The sequence below is a fragment of the Lolium perenne genome, chromosome 5, assembly GCF_019359855.2.
Source record: "Lolium perenne isolate Kyuss_39 chromosome 5, Kyuss_2.0, whole genome shotgun sequence".
NCBI classification, from domain to species: domain Eukaryota; kingdom Viridiplantae; phylum Streptophyta; class Magnoliopsida; order Poales; family Poaceae; genus Lolium; species Lolium perenne.
This window is the reverse complement of record NC_067248.2, coordinates 64,370,115-64,383,946: the sequence shown is the minus strand read 5'-3', so window position 1 is coordinate 64,383,946 and position 13,832 is coordinate 64,370,115. Positions and strand designations below refer to the sequence as shown.

The window sequence follows — 13,832 nt, the reverse complement described above, 5'->3', positions numbered from 1 at the left end:
AAAGAGATGTTGTTTACCTCCTCTATGCATATAAAAAGTATTTGTTAACAAGGTTGATCAAGTCTTGCCACCAAATAAATTTTACATAGCATATGAAGAAATAAACCTCAAATCAATCATGTTACCTTGAATTGTATTGATATGGATCCAATCACAAGATTTTGATATTCTTCTTTAGGCTCATATATAGGACAATCAATAGTTCCAACTTTGATAGTTCTCACATTAGAAATAGTATTAACTCCGCATGCTTTTTCAATCCTCTTGGGGAAATATACGGTGTGTTCCTTATCATCAACATTGAAAGTAACCTTTCCTTTATTGCAATCAATAACAGCCCCTGCGGTGTTAAGAAAAGGTCTCCCAAGAATAATAGACATATTATCATCTTCAGGCATTTCCAACACAACAAAATCAGTTAATATCAAGCAGTTATTAATAACTTGAACAGGAACATCCTCACATATACCAACATGAATAGCAGTAGATTTATCAGCCATTTGCAAAGATATATCAGTAGGTATCAACTTATCTAAGTAAAGTCTCTTATAAAGATAAAAAGGCATAACACTAACACCGACTCCCAAGTCACATAGAGCAGTTTTAACATAATTATTCTTAATAGAACAAGGAATAGTAGGAATACCTGGGTCGCCCAACTTCTTTGGAACTTTGCCATTGAAAGAGTAATTAGCAAGCATAGTGGAAATTTCCTCATTGGGGATTTTCCTTTTGTTAGTAACAATATCTTTCATATACTTTGAATAAGGAGGCAATTTAATAGCATCAGTCAAAGGAATTTGCAAGAATAAAGGTTTCATCCAATCACATAATTTATTATAGTGTTTTTCTTCCTTTGATTTTAGTTTCTTAGCAGGAAAAGGCATTTGCTTTTGCACCCAAGGTTCTCTTTCATTACCATGTTTTTCAGCAATAAAATCTTCTTTAGTATACTTTTTATTTTTAGCATGCTTTTCAGGTTCTTCTTCAACCTCTTCTTTATCAGGAGTATCATCCTTATCATTATCTTTATCATGTTCATTACCACTTTCAGTTTCAACATCAGAAATAGAAATACTATTAGGATCATTAACAGGTTCAGAGGATTCTACAACATTTTTATGTTTCTTTTTCTTTTTCTTAGATGGAGCACTAATTTTAGTTCGTTGAGAATCTTGTTCAACTCTTTTGGGATACCCTTCAGGATATAGAGGATCCTGGGTAGAGACACCACCTCTAGTTGTTACTTCATAAGCATGTTTTTCTTTAGAATTATTTCCTAACAAGTCATTTTGCACTTTAGTGAGTTGATCAATTTGAGTTTGAACCATATGAAAATGTTTAACAAGCATCTTAACATCATTGGAGGTTCTCTCCACAATATCATGCAATTCACTAATAGCTTGAGAATTTTCCATTAGATGATTCTCTACTCTCATATTAAAATTTTCTTGCTTAACAATATAATTATCAAACTCAGCTAAGCATTGTGCAGGAGGTTTTGAATACGGAATATCTTCCCTGGTAAAGCGCTGAAGGGAGTTTACCTCAATCATGGATGAAGGGGGAATTATCTCACATATATCTTCTATGTGAGGTAGATTCTTCACATCTTCAGATTTAATACCTTTCTCCTTGAGAGACTTCTTGGCTTCCCTCATATCTTCATCATTCAATTTAATTAAACCCCTCTTCTTCAATATTGGCGTTGGAGTTGGTTCAGGCGTAGTCCAATCATCATGATTCCGGCCTATTTTAGCCAATAATTCTTCAGCTTCGTCTGGAATTCTTTTCCTGAAAACACAACCAGCACAACTATCCAGGTATGCCCTAGACTCAATGGTTAGTCCACTATAAAATATATCAAGTAAATCATGCTTTTCCAAATCATGGTCAGGCAGAGCTCTAATAAGAGAGCAAAATCTCGCCCAAGCCTCAGGCAATTTCTCTCCATCTCCCTGATCAAAATTATAAATTCTCTGCAAAGCAGCATGTTGAGCACTAGCGGGAAAGTATTTACGGAAGAAAACATCAAGCAATCCTTTTGTACTTTTAATAGAACTAGGTGGCAAACTATTATACCAAGTTTTAGCGTCATCCTTTAATGAGAATGGAAAGATTTTAGCAACAAAGTAAGTACGCTTCTTAACATCATCAGAAAACAAGCTACTCAGAGTAGATAACTCAATCATGTGTTCAACAGCACTTTCTTTTTCAGTACCACAAAAAGGTGTTTTCTCAACAATAGCTATATGAGATAGATCAAGAGAAAAATCATAATCTCTATCCTTAATGTTTATAGGAGATGTGGAAAATTTAGGATCAGGAGACAGTTTATATCTAACAGCATGTTCTGCAAGCAACTTTTTAATTTTTCTTGCATCAGTAGTAGCATTGCATTTTTCAATAAAATCATCATCAAGTTCCACATATTCTTCATCAAGATCATCACTAGAGTATTCAAGTTCAGGTGAATTAACAGGTGTAGTAACATCAGGAGTTTCAGTATTTTCAATTTGTCTAGACCTAGCAATTGTAGCATCTAGAAAAGTTCCCAATGAACCACTATCATCAAGCACAGCAGAAGCATCATCAATATTATAAGAGGAATTTTCAGATTCAGCAGAAGTACCAGCATTTGAAACTTGTGGTGGTGAAACAAGTTTACTTATCACAGATGGTGAATCAAGAGCAGCAGAGGTACTCAGAGTTGTACCTTTTCTTGTAGTGGATGGTAATATGGCGACCTTAGTATCGCGAGGTTTACCCATGATGGAGAATTTGCAGCGAACAATATCAATCCAAGTGAACTTCCAAATAAAGCTATGCTCCCCGGCAACGGCGCCAGAAAATAGTCTTGATGACCCACAAGTATAGGGGATCGCAACAGTCTTCGAGGGAAGTAAAACCCAATTTATTGATTCGACACAAGGGGAGACAAAGAATACTTGAAAGCCTTAACAGCGGAGTTGTCAATTCAGCTGCACCTGGAAATAGACTTGCTCACAAGAGTTTATCAGTAGTAACAGTTTTATAGCAGTAGCAGTAGTGAAATAACAGCAGCAGAGTAACAAAGACAGCAGTAGTAATTTTAGTAAACAGCAGGATTAAAATACTGTAGGCACGGGGACGGATGACGGGCGTTGCATGGATGAGAGAAACTCATGTAACAATCATAGCAGGGCATTTGCAGATAATAATAAAACGGTATCCAAGTACTAATCAATCAATAGGCATGTGTTCCAATTATAGTCGTACGTGCTCGCAATGAGAAACTTGCACAACATCTTTTGTCCTACCAGCCGGTGGCAGCCGGGCCTCAAGGGAAACTACTGGATATTAAGGTACTCCTTTTAATAGAGTACCGGAGCAAAGCATTAACACTCCGTGAACACATGTGATCCTCACGTCACTACCATCCCCTCCGGTTGTCCCAATTTCTGTCACTTCGGGGCCATTGGTTCCGGACAGCGACATGTGTATACAACTTGCAGGTAAGATCATAAACAACGAATATCTTCATGAATCAATAACATGTTCAGATCTGAGATCATGGCACTCGGGCCCTAGTGATAAGCATTAAGCATAACAAGTTGCAACAATATCATAAAAGTAACATCTACGGATACTAGGCACTATGCCCTAACAATCTTATGCTATTACATGACCAATCTCATCCAATACCTACCATCCCCTTCGGCCTACAACGGGGGAATTACTCACACATGGATGGGGGAAACATGGCTGGTTGATGTAGAGGCGTTGGCGGTGATGATGGCGATGATCTCCTCCAATTCCCCGTCCCGGCGGAGTGCCAGAACGGAGACTTCTGGCTCCCGAGACGGAGTTTCGCGATGTGGCGGCGTTCTGGAGGGTTTCTGGCGACTTCGACTTCTCTCCGTGCGTTTTTAGGTCGAGGCGAATAAGTAGTCCGAAGGAGGGCGTCGGAGGCCGGCCGAGGGGGCCACACCATAGGGCCGCGCGGGCCCCCCTAGGCCGCACCGTCTTATGGTGTGGGGCCCTCGGGCCTCCACTTGATTTGTCCTTCTGGCTCCGTTAGTCTTCTGGGAAAATAGGGCCTTCCGTCAAAATCCCGAGGGTTTTCCTGAAAGTTGGATTTCTGCACAAAAACGAGACACCAGAACTGTTCTGCTGAAAACAGCGTTAGTCCGTGTTAGTTGCATCCAAAATACACAAATTAGAGGTAAAACAATAGCAAAAGTGTTCGGGAAAGTAGATACGTTTTGGACGTATCACTTTCCTTCTTGGAAATACCAGTTGGAGTTAGGAAAAGGTTAGACTTTTATAGATCCAATTTTTTCTGGCAATCAGATGAGCACAAAAGAAAATATAGACTATCTAAATGGAATATCGTGTGTAGAACGAAGGATCAAGGTGGGCTAGGAATTGAGGTTTTGGAATTGAAAAACAAATGTTTGCTGAGAAAATGGTTGTTTAAACTTCTCTCAGAGGAGGGTATGTGATAGCAACTTTTATGTAATAAATATCTTAAAAATAAAACGTTGGCGCAAGTAGAGGTTAAGCCGACCGATTCACCTTTCTGGAAGGGTCTCATGCATGTTAAAGATGACTTCTTCCAAAGAGGTTCTTTCAAAGTGGGGGATGGAACATCCGTTAGGTTTTGGGAGGATGTATGGATGGGAGATACTCCTTTGTCTCATCAATATCCGGCTTTATATAACATTGTTCAACATAAGAATGTGTTAGTGTCGACTGTGCTTGCAACTGATCCAATTAATATCACATTTAGAAGAGGTTTAAATGACATCAAGTGGGTACAATGGTTACATTTATGCCAACGACTTATTACAATTAACTTAATATCTGAACCTGATAAGTTTATTTGGAAGCTTACTGATTCGGGTATTTTTTCAGTTAAGTCTATGTACCTTGACTGTATGAATGGGCATGCTATCTATCTTCGTAAATATCTATGAAAGTTAAAAATCTCTTTGAAAATCAAAAATTTATGTGGTTCATGAGTAATAAGGTACTCTTAACTAAGGACAATTTAGCTAAACGGAAGTGGAAAGGATGTCAAAAGTGTTGTTTTTGTGATTCCACGGAAACGGTTAATCATTTGTTTATTCAGTGCCTTTTTGCGAAGATAATATGGCATATGATATGTCTTTCATATAACATTCCACCGCCAGCTAATATTACTAATATGTTTGGTAGATGGCTGAATGGTGTGAAGAAAAATGACAAACAAAAGATTCGTATTTGTGTGTCGGCCATTTGTTGGGCTATTTGGAGGACTCGAAATAATTTTATATTTAACAAACAAATTGGAACTAATTTGTTGCAGGTTATCCGGCGAGCTGCTCATTCAATCCAGCAATGGGTTTTCCTTCTCCCGGTGGAGCAGCGGGAGGGTATGGTTATTGGATGCAACCGGATGCTAGTGGTTGCTCAGGGCTTTTTTTTCCAGGCTACTGGGTGGCGGCATCTTAATAGAATAGCAAATGCATAGCTTTTCTGAGTGCCATATTTTCAGCTGGTTGATTCATGTATCGACCTTAGCTTTTTCATAATTGTAATAAGTGATGATGATCGTTTTGTGACTTGATACTTTAGTTAATAAAGCAAGCTGCGTGCATCTATTGATGCAGAGGCTGGGACTAAGCTCCTTTATCGAAAAAAATCCAATCAAAAGATTTATTACTACTCGCGGTTGCAAATAGTAGGGTCCATTTAGAGTAGTAAATGTCGTGTTCTTGAGCTATGAGTCGGAGATTCTCTTGTCCGGCCGCTGGCCGCATATTATGCAGATTGTTGTTTATCCAGGAAGCAAATGGGAGTTAGCCCGCGATAATTTATCCGTGATCAATACTTTATTCGACACGGTTTGTGCCCTGTGGTAAAAAATGTTTCATGAAAGGAAAGTAATTTTCTGTTTATAAAGATTCTTTTCTCTGACTGATTGAAATTTAGGCCCAACATTTGTTAAAACATGTGCTATATAGATTGGATTATTTCCGATTAACATTCTTTTGGCAAGGAGATAGTGAGAAGAAGAAATACCGGTTAACAACATGGAATGCGGTATGTCATCCTAAAGATCAAGGTGGACTTGGTATCCACGACTTAGAGGTTAAAAATAAGGCCCTACTAGGCAAATGGTTGGCCAGGTTTTTAACCGAGGATGGTGTATGGCAGAACTTGTTGAGGAGGAAGTATGCAGGCTCAAAAGCGATTTCCCAGGTTATTTGAAAACCCGGGGATTCTCACTTTTGGGCTGGCATTATGGCAACTAAGAAGCATTTACCAATAGAGACGGGTCAGAGATATGGTTCTGGGAGGATAGGTGGTTGGGTGCAAGCACGCTCCGAGAACAATATCTAGTCTTATACATGATCGTACGTCATAAGGATGTTTATTCTCCAGACTGTGATGTAAACTTCTCCACCAAATATGACATTCAGGCGCGATGTAATCGGTCCCCGGTGAACCTTTTGGAATGAATTGCTACAAAGGTTCGCTTCAATCCAACTGCTTCAGGTGAAAGATATTTTCAGCTGACAACTCAAGAATGGTATATTCTCCATAAGATCCATGTATGAAGCGTTAATTAAACCTGCCCAACCAGTTGTGAATAATAAAAATATTTGGAAACTGAGGATACCACTAAAAACAAAGGTGTTCGCTTGGTACATACGCCGTGGTGTTGTTCTCACCAAAGATAACCTTGCAAAGCAAAACTGGCATGGCTGTAATTTTTTTGTCTTCTGTCATGAAGACGAGACAATAAAACATCTCTTCTTCCATTGTCAATTCGCAAGAGATATATGGTCAATCATTCAGATAAGATCTAGCTTATACCCACCCCGAAGCATTGCTAATATTTTTGGCAATTGGCTAAACGAGATTGAGGTTAGGTATAGGAGTCTTATCAGGGTGGGAGCAATTGCCGTTATATGGTCGCTATGGCTATGTAGAAATGACAAATTTTTTAATAAAAAATATTCTTCTCTTATGCAGGTAATCTACCGGTGTATGGCTTTGCTCCGTTCATGGTCGTTGCTTCAGCGTTTGGAGGACCGCGACCTCTTTACGGAGGTGTCTACAATGTTAGAGAATTCGGTTAAGGAGTTTATTACCCAACATGGGTGGCTGCATAGTCGGACGATTACAACTTCTTCACCATGATGCGCTTTTCGCTTAGTTGCCTTTTATGTAATGAACTTTGTGTTCGGTGTGAACAGCTATGTGCATCTTGGTTATGCAGAGACCGGGTGCATGTATTACGTCAAACTTTGAAGTAATAAAGCGCCCTTTTCGAAAAAAAAATATTTAAGTGTAAGGTGAACGTAATGTTGCATTAGAAACGCGCACTCCAAACCTCACCCCACATCTATACTCGTGGTGCCGAGGGACATACTCCAAACCTCACCCTGTAGGAGGCTGACTACCAACGTGATACACAAGTCAGCTAGCGAGCACTTTTGAAACCCGAAGCCCGAATTCCTCAGGAGGAACACCGTAGGAGACCCCGGAAACTATGGGCTGAGCCAAGCTATTTTTACCGCTCTTGGTTTTGTTGTCGATCCACGGAGGAACATATGAAATCGCCAAGAAACGGATGCATGGACACGTGTTCCAGAGATGAAATGTATGGACACGTGTTTCAGAGATGAAATGAAGATGCAGTAATGTTTGTTGATTGCTTACTTAATTTCAATCAGCCATCACCACTCACACACATATGTATGATGCGGCTAGAGTTTCCGTACAAGTCTAAGTCCCGTCTACGCGTTACAAAGTCGATATCTAGACCTAAAAACATAGCTAAATTAACCAAAACAGGGACTTACTTCAAATCCTGAGACACTTATGGCTAACTTTTTGTTATCCACACTTTTGTGGCAAATCACACTTGCGTACGGTTTGTTGTGACAAAATTAGCTAAAAGCTATACCACTAATGATTTTGCCTTAGAAAAATTCAGTCATGCATTTGGTGGCACCTTTCCTGCCCTATACCACCTGAAATCCTTACTCTCTGGGATAAAAAATTCTTTGCTTCTTCACGTTGGGATAATTTTTCCTGTCCAAGGCTCGGAATGACTCTACCCTGAGACGTCCTCCTTGCTATCTGCTTCCTCTGGCAGTGCACCAATTCCGTCAGTATCTCTCTCCAATGATCTTCATCATAAGTGGCGTTGGTCACACATGTGCTCCCCGATGTGGATAACAATGCTCACCTTCTCATAGCGATCCTTGAGACTGAAGGTAGGAAAGACTACTAGGACTCAACCAAATATGATAGGTAAATATGTAAATATTTGAAGAGTAAAAGTAGGCCATAAAGACACGAGATGTGAGAGTAGGTAAACATATACGATAATATTAAAAAAGAACAGAAAAGAAGCCACCATCCTTCAGGGCATGTCTACAACTACTAGCCTAACAAATGAGTTTCCTGGGCAGCGGCCTCCTTTTTATACTACTCTCATACTTGAGTGCTCACTAGAGTTCATCACACAACAAGCAATACCAAAACCAGTAAAAGCTTTAGCAAGCAAGAAGCAAAAGATCAAAAAGAGTAGACGTAAGAACACGAGAGTTCCGTTGTCTATATCTCACAACAGTAGGTATAGGAGGCACTCGGGAAAACCATATCACGCAAATCTCTTGAAATGGTGCCAAGACCTGTCTGGGTTGAGGATGTCAATGTTTAGGCTGGAACGATACCCTCATCCGGTATCGGTTGCGTGTTTATATAGCACAGGAAAAGCCCCTGGCGTGGCATGTACAATACGTAAGGATCGGTGTACTACACCGTATACCAATACGTAACAACTCTAACAGCCCCCCTTAATCTAAACCCTGGAAAGGTTGAGATTACGCTTAAACTCATCTAGTTTCTTAACAGGAAGCGCTTTAGTAAAACCATCTGCAACTTGATCCTTGCTAGAAATAAAACTAATAGCTAGCTGATTCTTAGCAACTCTTTCTCTAACAAAGTGAAAGTCTATTTTTATATGCTTAGTACGAGCATGAAACACAGGATTAACAGACAAGTAGGTAGCACCTAGATTGTCACACCAAAGCCTTGGTTTTTGCTTCAACTTAACTCCAAGTTCTGTAAGAAGAGCTTCTACCCAAATCAACTCAGCTGTAGCATTTGCAAGAGACTTATATTCAGCCTCAGTACTAGACCGAGACACTGTATCTTGTTTTCTAGCACTCCAAGAAACCAAATTAGGTCCAACAAATATGGCAAATCCTCCTGTGGAGCGCCGATCATCGAGGCAACCTGCCCAATCTGCATCTGAAAAAGCACTAAGAAGAGTTGATGAAGATGCTTTAAAAGTTATTCCAAGTTTCATTGTATCCTTCACATATCTAAGAATTCTTTTCACAGCTGACCAATGTTCAGTGGTTGGCGCATGAAGATATTGACACACTTTGTTGACAGAGAAGGCCAAATCTTGTCGTGTCAAGGTTAGATACTGTAAGGCTCCAACTATGCTCCTGTACTGAGACGAATCTTCAGAGCCAAGAGGTGTGCCAGCTGTCAGAGATAATTGTTCAGATGATGACAATGGTGTAGGTGCCGGTTTACATGCAACCATGCCGACTTTAGTAAGAATATCAGTAGCATACTTTTCTTGTGTTAACAACAAACCATTTTGTGTCTTCTTGACTTCAATACCAAGAAAGTAATGTAAGTCACCTAGATCTTTAATAGCAAAATTCTCATTGAGACTTCGAAGAAGAACAGAAATAGCATCATCAGAAGAACTTGTGACTATGATGTCATCCACATATATCAACAGAAATATGACTATGCCTGACTTGGTATAGAGAAATAATGAGGTGTCTGCTCTGGAGGGTGTAAAACCAAGAGTGCACAATTTAGAACTTAACCTTGAGTACCAGGCACGAGGAGCTTGTTTCAATCCATATAATGCTTTGTCCAATTTGCAAATATAATGCGGAGCATGAGGGTCTTCAAAACCTGGGGGTTGTTTCATGTAAACCTCCTCTTCAAGAACACCATGAAGAAACGCGTTCTTGACATCTAGCTGCCTTAACTTCCACCCTCGAGAAACAGAAATAGCCAAAACAGTTCGAATAGTAGCAATTTTAACCACTGGACTGAAAGTGTCCTCATAGTCAATACCATACCTTTGCTTAAATCCTTTTGCTACTAACCTTGCTTTGTATCTGTCAACTGTCCCATCTGCCCTCCTTTTAATGCGATAGACCCACTTACAGTCAATCAAATTTTTCTTGGAACTTGGGGGAACAAGGTGCCATGTTTTATTGATCATCAAGGCATCATACTCCTCTTCCATGGCTTTTCTCCAATTTGAGTCATCAAGAGCTTCAGTCAATGTGCAAGGTTCACCTGTAGACGAAAGCATGCCATACTTGACTGTACCATCAGTGTATACTTTTGGTTTTCTTATACCTTGCTGAAGCCGGGTGCGAGGAGGCGACGGTGGTGGTATAGGCTGTTCAGGTGGTGCAGCACTTGGAGAGGCAGGGTCTTCGTCCGCAGAAGATCCACCCGCATCAGCTGACAGCGACGGAGAGGCTGTCGACGTGGCGGACAGAGTCGGCGACTCTTCGCGTCCACCAGAGGCTGACCGCGTGGCAGACGGCTCAGGAGTTTGGGCGGGAGATTCTTCCCCGGGCGGCGTGCGGGATTCGGCGGGAGATTCTTCCCCGGGCGGCGCGCGTGATTCGGCGCCAGAGTCAGCGTCAGGATCCGCCTCGGGATCCGACAAAGGCAGGGAATGTTCCTCCTCGTGTCTTGTGCCAGTTCCGTCCGTTTCTGAATCTGTTTCTTCAGTTTCCGTCGCACTTGGAGCACCATTTTCAACACGGTTTTCTTCAGCATTCTCAGGATTCTGCAACACATATGGAACAGGAATAATAGGAGACATATGATCATCAGTGTGTTGTGCAACCCCATGGGAATTTGATGGAAGGAGGAGAATTTCTTTCTTGAGGAGAGCACCGGCATTAGGACGAAGTGAAGCAAAAGGGAAAACCTTCTCATCAAAAACAACATCTCGAGAGACATAAACTCGACCAGTGGAAACATCCAAGCATTTGACACCCTTATGAAGAGGACTGTAGCCAATAAAAACACACCTAGTGGAACGAAAGGCAAGTTTGCGTTTATTGTATGGGCGAAGATTAGGCCAACAAGCGCAACCAAAAGTGCGAAGAGCATCATAATTGGGTGTGATATTCAGGAGACATTCAGTTGGACTCTTAAGATCAAGCACTTTGGTAGGAAGAAGGTTTATGAGAAATGTGGCGGTAAGAAAGGCTTCATCCCAAAACTTGAGAGGCATGGACGCATTAGCAAGAAGGGAAAGACCAACTTCTACTATGTGGCGATGTTTTCTTTCAGCAGACCCATTTTGTGGATGTGCATGAGGGCAAGAGACATGATGAACAATGCCAATCTTTTGAAAAAGACTATTGAGTTTTTCATATTCACCACCCCAATCAGTTTGCATGGTAACAATTTTCCTGTTAAATTTGCGCTCAACATACTGTTGATAATTGAGAAAAGCTTGATAGACATCAGAACGCTTTTTGAGCAAGTAGATCCAAGTAAATTTACTATAATCATCGATGAAGCTTACATAGTATGCATGTTTCCCAACAGAAAGAGGTGCTGGACCCCATACATCAGAGAACACTTGTTCCAAGGGAACAGTGGATCTACTAGTAGAAACAGGATATGGCAACTGGTGACTCTTGGCAAGTTGACAAGAGTCACATACATAAGGAGTGCTTTCTGGGGTGTAAGCTATATTATTCTTCCTAAGAACTTGTTGAACTATGAATGAAGAGGGATGTCCTAAGCGACGATGCCATGTGGATGAAGACGGCTTTATTGTGAAGTAAGCATGCTTGGAGGATTCACTAGATGTGGGCATCAAGGGGTAGAGACCTCCATAGCAGGGGCCTTTAAACAGGGTTCTTCGTGTTGCCTGATCCTTGATCAAAAAGAAGAAAGGATGAAACTCAATAAAGATGTGATTATCAAGGGTAAACTTGTGAACAGATAACAAATTTTTGGATGCACTAGGAACATGCAATATGTTATTGAGTTGGAATGAGTTATGAGGGGTGCGCAAAACTGAATGACCAATATGACTGATATGCATTCCCGTACCTTCTGCCGTGCGCACACGGTCTTGGCCTTGGTATTTATCATGTGTAGAGAGCTTGCTCAATTCAGCAGTAATGTGATCAGTTGCACCCGTGTCCGTATACCAATTGGTATCAACACCATATGAAGCAAGATTTGCACCCTTGTCATCACGCTCGCGATCACGATCACGATTGTTCTTCTTATCATCGGAGTAGCGCCACCAGCAGTCACTTGCAGGATGACCATGAATCTTGCAGATTTGACACTCCGTGTCAACATAAGGGGTGGGGGCCCGGTCAGACCGCCGGTTGCGACCACGGTCACCACCACCATCACGACGCTCGTCACGGCGCCGATCGTCACGGCGGTCATCACGACGCTCGTCACGGCGCCGATCATCGCCGCGGCGCCAATTGCCGCGGTCATCATCATAGCGACGATTTCCACGGTCACGGTCATCGTCATAGCGGCGCGGAGGCGAGCGGCCACGGTAGCCATCGTCCCCACCACCACGCGGAGGAGACCGAGCATGGTAGCCTCCATCCCCACCGCCACGTGGAGGCGAGCGACCACGTGGGGGAGGAGTGCGTCCGCGCGGGCGATAATCACGCTTGGCGACATTGGCTGTTGAAGAGAAGGAGTCAGTAGACTCCTCGACGCTAGGCATACAGTTGATCATAGAGCTCATCAAGGGAGGTGCCCGGGTTGCCATTGACGGAGGTGATCAGCGAGTTGTAGTGGCCCTTGTCAAGGCCATTGAGGACATAGCTGATGACCTCATCTTCATCAAGAGACTTGCCAAGAGCGCCCAGCTCATAAGCGAAGCCTTTCATCTTTGTGAAGTACTCATCAGCCGTCAGGGACAGCTTTTTTGTATTGTTCAGCCGATCTCGAAGATGCTGCACTTTGGACCTGGAGGCAGAAGAAAACATGGCAGTGATAGTTTTCCACGCATCGGCGGTGGAGTGTACATCAAGAACATGAGAGAGGATGTCAGGGGACAGCGAATTCAACAGGAACCGAAGCACCTGCTGATCACGTGCGAGCCATGCACTATAGGCTGGGTTGGGAACGGTGATCTTGTTCTTGTCAGCATCTTCAGCATCCAGGGTCTTGGCCGGTGGACGATCAGATCCATCGAGGAGTCCCAAGACGTCAGCTCCGCGAAAAGCTGGGTATACCAGAGCCTTCCACGGGAGGTAGTTGTTGCGCGTGAGGGGCTGTGCCGGAGGGTTGCCGAGAGCAGCAGCCATGGCGGCAGCAGTGTTGTTGGACGAGGTCATGATGAAGGCAAACTAGGTTTTGTTTTCTTCGGTTGTAGGAGCGCGGCGGCTAATAAGAGCGGCGGCGATCTGGTCGTGTTTGTAGGCGGCGGCGGCGGCTTGGTAAGCGGCGGCGGCGATCTTGGTCGTGGGTGCAGGGTTTTGGGTCGTGGGAGCGCGGCGGCTGGCAAGAGCGGCGGTGATCTGGTCGTGTTTGTAGGCGGCGGCAGCGGCTTGGTAAGCGGCGGCGGCGATCTTGGTCGTGGGTGTAGGGTTTTGGGTCGTGGGAGCGCGGCGGCTGGCAAGAGCGGCGGCGATCTGGTCGTGTTTGTAGGCGGCGGCGGCGGCTTGGGAGCGGCGGCGGCGGCAGGGTCGTAGGCAGCTAGGTCACGAAGGGAGGTGGCTCTGATACCATGTGGAAAA

The 13,832-nt window shown here is 42.8% G+C and overlaps 1 protein-coding gene across 1 annotated transcript; it reads right to left on the bottom strand.

The window, feature by feature from the left end:
- Window positions 1-12,806: 12,806 nt before the first annotated feature.
- Window positions 12,807-13,400, bottom strand: LOC139831504 (uncharacterized). The gene has a single exon (XM_071820796.1). The coding sequence runs from the start codon at window positions 13,398-13,400 to the stop codon at window positions 12,807-12,809; it is 594 nt and encodes a 197-aa protein (XP_071676897.1).
- Window positions 13,401-13,832: the final 432 nt, after the last annotated feature.